Source organism: Alexandromys fortis, unplaced genomic scaffold (assembly GCF_014885135.2).
Source record: "Alexandromys fortis isolate MF-2015 unplaced genomic scaffold, M_Fortis_MF-2015_v1.1 scaffold_8_9099976_23576923, whole genome shotgun sequence".
Lineage (NCBI taxonomy): Eukaryota > Metazoa > Chordata > Mammalia > Rodentia > Cricetidae > Alexandromys > Alexandromys fortis.
The window spans coordinates 11,369,007-11,375,135 of NW_026067899.1; the positions used below are offsets into that span (position 1 = coordinate 11,369,007).

The following is a 6,129-nucleotide window of genomic DNA, read 5'->3' on the forward strand; positions in this document are numbered from 1 at the left end:
TTTCTCTCCTAGTAACGCCGTTTTGCTGTATAGATTTTGCAGTTTTTCTTTTGTTAAAATTTCTTGGTATTTTCTACTACTGTGGTTTTACACTTTATTGCAGTTGTATGTGGGAATAGGACTGGGCTTGGTATATTGGCATTATGTCCTGTGACTGCTACATCCATTGGTAACAGCTTCATAACAGGCGTAGGAGTAGGTTTGCTTTGCATCTAACTTGGATCGCATCTGTGCCAGGAGACAGCTGCCTTTTCCTCCTTTCTCACTTGCAGCTTCTTTCTTTCTGGTCACACAAGCCAACAATAAAGTTACAGAGACAAGGAGAACAGACATTTTTACCATGAGATTCCCCGAGAGGAAGAGCATCCTGACTTTCAGCCCTCGGTCAGTGTTTGCTGCCCTCCTTCAAGTGAAGGAAGTTCCTTCCGTTCTTAGTTTGGGAATTAAAACACTGGTTTGTTTTTTTTTTAAAGTCCTGATAAGCATCACTACTTCACTTAAATATAAGTTTTTCAGTCATTTGCCTTTTTGCTCAGTTTTAATATAGCTTGTTCATTTTTGCCCTCTACTAAGTCTTGGATCCCTTTTCTTATGTGATAAAGGCTGATATTGTATCTAGGATTGTGAACTTGTGAAAGATTAGGGTGAATGTAAAACTGGTAACTCGGCACTGGTCAGGTACCCTCTGCTGGGTCCCTTTCCTTTTGGGCCTGTTTCATTCATAATTTACTGACACTGATTTTTCTAAAAAGTTAATTTCATGCACAGAATTCATGATACTAAGAATCTGCTATCCCAGGTCTGGCCACTCTGCTTGTTATCCAGAGCGTCCGCATTGGGGAATCATACTCCAGTTGAGTTCATGTACACTGAATTAGTTCCTGTGTGTTGCTTTAAGGCATGTCTTTGGTCTTTGGCATGCAATTGTTCTCTTGAGTGGCGTTTTTATGGGAAACCGTCAGGTGTCTTGGTCCCTTCCACCTTTCCTGTTGACCTTCAGCGACTGCTCTGCTGACACTGTTCTCTGCCCACTGAGACTGTGCTAAAAACTTCATTTACTGAGTCATTCCCCAAAGTTGCATGTAGCATGTAGAGTATCATTATAGACCTGGAGCCAGGCTGCCTGGGTTTACATTCCAGTACTGTTATCTAGCTGCATGACCTCATAAAGTCAGCCTGATGTACAGGGTGAATATACATCATAGTTCCTTCATAATGAAGTGCTATCAGCTGCATATTGAGTATTAAATATTTTCCACGGTGCTTTCATAGATTCATTAGAAAAACATAGGTTGGAATCTGTCAGTTTCAACTTTTCAGTGTTAAGCCTGCATGCATGTCAGCCATCCCTCTTAGAAGTACCTTCATTCTAGGAATAGGAACATACAAAATAGAAAATTGGGATATGGCTGGCCAAGCCCGATGACCTGAGTTTGACCTCTAGGACCCACTTGGTGAAAGACAAGGTCAGCTCCTGCAAGCTGTCCTCCAGCCTCCACACACATACTTACACAAATCAGTAACTGATGGAGAAACAAGATGGGAGCGTGCCCATTTAAATAGCCAAGCGCTTCTGTGTGGGCGCGTGTTGTACATGTGAATACATGAAAGGTCAGAGGACAGCCTCAGACCTTTGGTCCCGACCTTTCTTCTTCCTCAGCTGTGTCCACCAAGCTTCTGTGGCTTCTCCTGTCTCCACCTATCTCACCATAGGAGCATGGCTGTGCCTGACTACACCTGGCTTTACATGGTTCTTGGTATCCAAACTGGGGTCTTCAAGTATGTTACCACTGAGCAGTCCGCCCCAGGTCTTCATTCTGTGGAAAGCTTAGAGTCTTAGGTCAAGGCTGGGGATATAACTCCATGGTAACACTTGCCTTGCTTGTATCAGGCCTGCTGGGTATGTCCCTCAAACCTGTACACACATGAAAGATGAAACCTTTACATGTAGTGAAAATAAACAAGTTTTCCCCAGTGACATGTTTGAGCTCAATTACATATTGTATTTCACTTCTTATGTAAATTTAACTGAAAAACCAACAGCTGCACCTGTTTTTAGTAGCCTTTCTTCAGGGACTTGGTTTTCTGGGAGGCAGTGTGGTCTGTGTGAACACTCTGGTGGTGACCCTTGGGGTTCTGCTTTGGGATGACTCTGGTAGGACAGCTTGAAACCTGTGTTGTGTGTGAATGTGTGTGTGCATGCTGACATCTGTGAATACATATGAAGATGACGTTTTCCTCAACCTCTCAGTCTGAGGCAGGCTCTCTCTCCAGAGGAGAGAACATGAAAATCTTACTTATTAAAGAAAACTTACAGGGCTGGAGAGATGGCTCAGTGGTTAAGAGCACTGCCTGCTCTTCCAAAGGTCCTGAGTTCAATTCACAGCAACCACATGGTGGCTCGCAGCCATCTGTAATGAGATCTGGTGCCCTCTTCTGGCCTGAAGGCATACACACAGGCAGAATATTGTATACACAATAAATAAATAAATATTAAAAAAAGAAAACTTATTAAATATGGATGTAGGAATTTATATCATAAATAGGAACCAAATGGACACTATCTTATAATGTCTTTATTCCTTTTAAAGAAAAAAGTGGTTGGGCAGTGGTGGTGCTCACCTTCAATCCTATCATTTGGAAGGCAAAGGCAGGTGGATTTTAGTAAGTTCCAGGCCAGCCTGGTCTACAAAAGGAGTTCCAGGACTGTTATACAGAGAAAACCAAACAAACAGAAAAAAATGTAACCAGTAGGTCAAAAGAAATTGCTGCCTAGTAGTGGTGTACACCTTTAATCCCAGCACTCAGGAGGCAGAGGCAGACGGATCTCTGAGTTTGAGCCAGCCTGATCTACACATTGAGCTCCAGGACAGCCAGGACTGTTACACAAAAGAAACCCTGTCTAAGAAGAGGCAGGGGAAGGAGGAAGAAGCAATAAATTCCTAAAGCAGTTTCCATAGTGAAAGAATCTGTGACCATAGAAATAAAGTTAAGTTCAGCATAATCTACCTGTAGTCTGAAACAAGACAGTTGCCGCTAAGTGAAGGGGTCTTAAGAGCCAGAATCCAGATCCCAAGAAAACAGAAGACAAGAACGCTGCCTAAAACCGTGGACCTCGCCTCTTGGTGAGCATGGCCAGCGTAGTTGCCAGCAGCAGCTCCAGGCAGTGGGAGGAGAAAGCAGTGACAGACTGTTCACACCTCTGACCAGAACAGCAGCAAGAGCGGACTCAAAACTTAAAAACAGAAAGTTTAGCTTCTGTCTGAATGCAAAGCCTCCATAGATGCTAACTGTGTACACAAGAGGCAACACAAAGCGTTCTGTTACAGCAGCAGATGACAGGAGATTTTAAAGGTCCTTTACTTAAGCTAAAACACATTTAACACATTTCTCTGGCCTATTGGGCACAGGAATTAGTCATGGACCTGTCAGCGGTACTGAGTAGAGACACCAAACTGCACAAACCTTACTGCTGCTAATCAGTGAACGGGGTGTTAACAACTTCAGCTTTCACAACAGAATGGAGTTTTTCTTAAACTCTTGTTATAACTCAACATTTGGTCATTAGCAGTGGGCGAATAACCAGGGTATGGTGGTACATGCCTGTCATTCCAGTGGTGGGGAGGTAGGAGGATGGCTGCAAGCTTGAGGTCAGCCTGGGCTACATAGTGGAATCATGTCTAAAAGAAAAAGGCAGATAGTTTGAATAAACCGCCTTACAACTGGGCAGCATGCTCAGTGTCATTATGGTCATCAGTGGAATACAACTCACAACTCAGAGCCACACTGCAGCCATGTTAGCTGATGGCTTAGTCTCAAAGCGTTGGGGAAAATAAGTGTTGGCAGAATGGACAGAAAATGGAGTCTTATGTCGTTGGTGAGAATTTAAAATGCTATGGCTGTTGTTGAGATAAACTTGGCAGTTTCCCAAAACTTATACCTATGTTATAACTCCTAGGTGTGCGTGTCCAGGTTCACAGGAGAAGCTGGGCACAGACAGCAGTGTTGAGAATACCCACAAAATAGAAACTGTTCAGATTTGCTTCTTTCAACAGAAGGGTTACACACCATGTACAACTACACAGTTATTAGCCGTACAAAGCTGAAGTGTCAACAAAAGTGTAATCACGGCTGAAGCCCCATGAATGCAAGGCTGTCATGTTCCCATGGGGAGGCAGGAGGATGGTTCTGTTTTCTGTTTTCAACAAATGCAGGTTTCATAGATTTAGCATAGGGAGGGAAGCAAGCATCTCAGCCTGGGGGAAAACAGTGCAAGCTCAGCAGTGAAAGTAGTGGAGCAGGAACTCCAAGCTCACACTGGTCTCCCCTCCTGGGGGCCCACAAGTTTGCGTCCCATTGTTCACCACACATGTCAAAGAAAGCAAACCGCTCAGCTCAGAACCATCTGTTCTGGTCGTATTCTGTCGTCTCTAACTCCAGTGCTGTTCATTACCTGGAAGAGTTTCGCTGGGTTATCATTAAGGCTCTTTTCTTCCCTCTACCTTACCAAAATTTATCTTCATTCGAGCATAGTTTCTGACGTCGGCTGTTGTGTTCTGACACAGCACAACCCAGCCTTAGTACACCTTCCGGGGGACGAGCCATCTGCTGTGGAAGAGGTATTTTAGACATGGTACAGGCAAAGTAAGATGACGATTTGTTTACCGATCTTTTTTTCAAATAATTAATTTTTTTTTCTTCCAGATGGCTATTCCTATGAGAGAGAAGCAATGGAAAATTGGATCCACAAAAAGAAACGCACAAGCCCCATGACAAACTTGGTTCTTCCTTCGCTGGTACTGACACCAAACAGGACTCTGAAAATGGCCATCAACCGATGGCTGGAGACTCATCAGAAATGAACTGCATCATATATGGTATCAGATACATTTTTCTCAGTGATGTCATTCAATGCTAACTGGGCATTACAAAAGCAAAATAGAAGGAAAAGACATGTTAAATTCAGTTACTTAAAAAAACCTGTCAATTATTATCCTTAAAACATAGAATTACACATCTAAAGTCATTGCTGTTTCTATCAAAGTGAAAATATTTTTTGCACTAACAGGAAAGTGTATAGAAATAAAACTTTACTGTGACTTTGAATTGCAGTGCCTAAATGTGTTCTGATTGGTGTAGGCCACAGCCTAGATTCTGTGACTGTTTCCATCTTGGATAACAGCCATTCAATAGTTTTATAATAGAATTTTCACAATATAATTGTAAATTGTTCAATAAATCAGAAAAAAAATCACTCCAGGCATGTTGAATAGCAATTTTGTTCGGGTGTAAATTTGTATAGTGGAAGGATTTTTCTCCATTATTCAACCTCGGATGTAAACTAGGTCAGATAGCCATTAACTTCGGTGAAATACATCAAGTGACAAACCACCTTCCCTTCAAAACTTGGAATTCTTAGGCATTCCCAATATGGGAGAACTTATGTCCAGTCAGCCCGCCCGGTACCTGCTACACCACCAGCACCGGATCTGAATCTGTCACACAGGACCTGAAGTTCACGGTGGCGGTCTGTACTGGCCTCTCAAATGCCTGCTGAAGTAGTTCCCAGGAGCGGAGCCATCAGTGAGAGGCTCACTGCAACCAAACTGCCAGGGCAGGGAGCAGAACTGTCTTTAGCCTTTATCCTGTTCGCTCAGGCCCCCAAACAATCACAAAGTATCCAAGAACAACAGAATGAAGAATTAAAGCCTTACTCTGGGAATCAGGGGTACGTACCGGGTCAGTGTTTGACAAAGCCTCTCATTAACTAACATTTATTCTTGGTCAGAATGGCGAATCTCTGAACAAGCCCAGACCATAAAAATACTGCCAGCAGGACTGCATCAGAGAGCACTTTCAAAACGCAGCACCGAATTATGTTAGTCCGGGGTGTGTAAGGACAAACGTCACAAGGCACATACTTCCTGCCTATGTGCACTCCTGGGCAAGCAAGCTTGTTCACAGAAGGGAAAGCGCAGGGTTTGTGAAGACCAGGCAATTGTAAGAATAGCCCCCAGCATTCTGGAAGTTACCTGCATTGGGCAAGTGGGTCTTACAGGTTAGAGGCATTTTTGTTTTATAATTCTCTCAATGTTCACCATCATAGAAACTGATTGTATTTTCTAAGGT

The 6,129-nt window shown here is 43.2% G+C and overlaps 1 protein-coding gene across 5 annotated transcripts in view; it reads left to right on the plus strand.

The window, feature by feature from the left end:
- The window catches only part of Wdsub1 (WD repeat, sterile alpha motif and U-box domain containing 1), a 34,252-nt gene extending 28,154 nt beyond the window's left edge, over positions 1–6,098 (plus strand). For 4 of the 5 annotated variants that reach the window (XM_050123335.1, XM_050123371.1, XM_050123361.1 and 1 more), the window contains exon 11: positions 4,705–5,106. In XM_050123335.1, coding sequence (XP_049979292.1) covers positions 4,705–4,862 — 158 coding nt within the window. In that variant the 3' untranslated portion in view covers positions 4,863–5,106. Of the gene's footprint in view, positions 1–4,704; positions 5,107–5,419 lie in introns of those variants that run through there. The other variant, XM_050123343.1, reaches the window with a different exon arrangement.
- Positions 6,099–6,129: the final 31 nt, after the last annotated feature.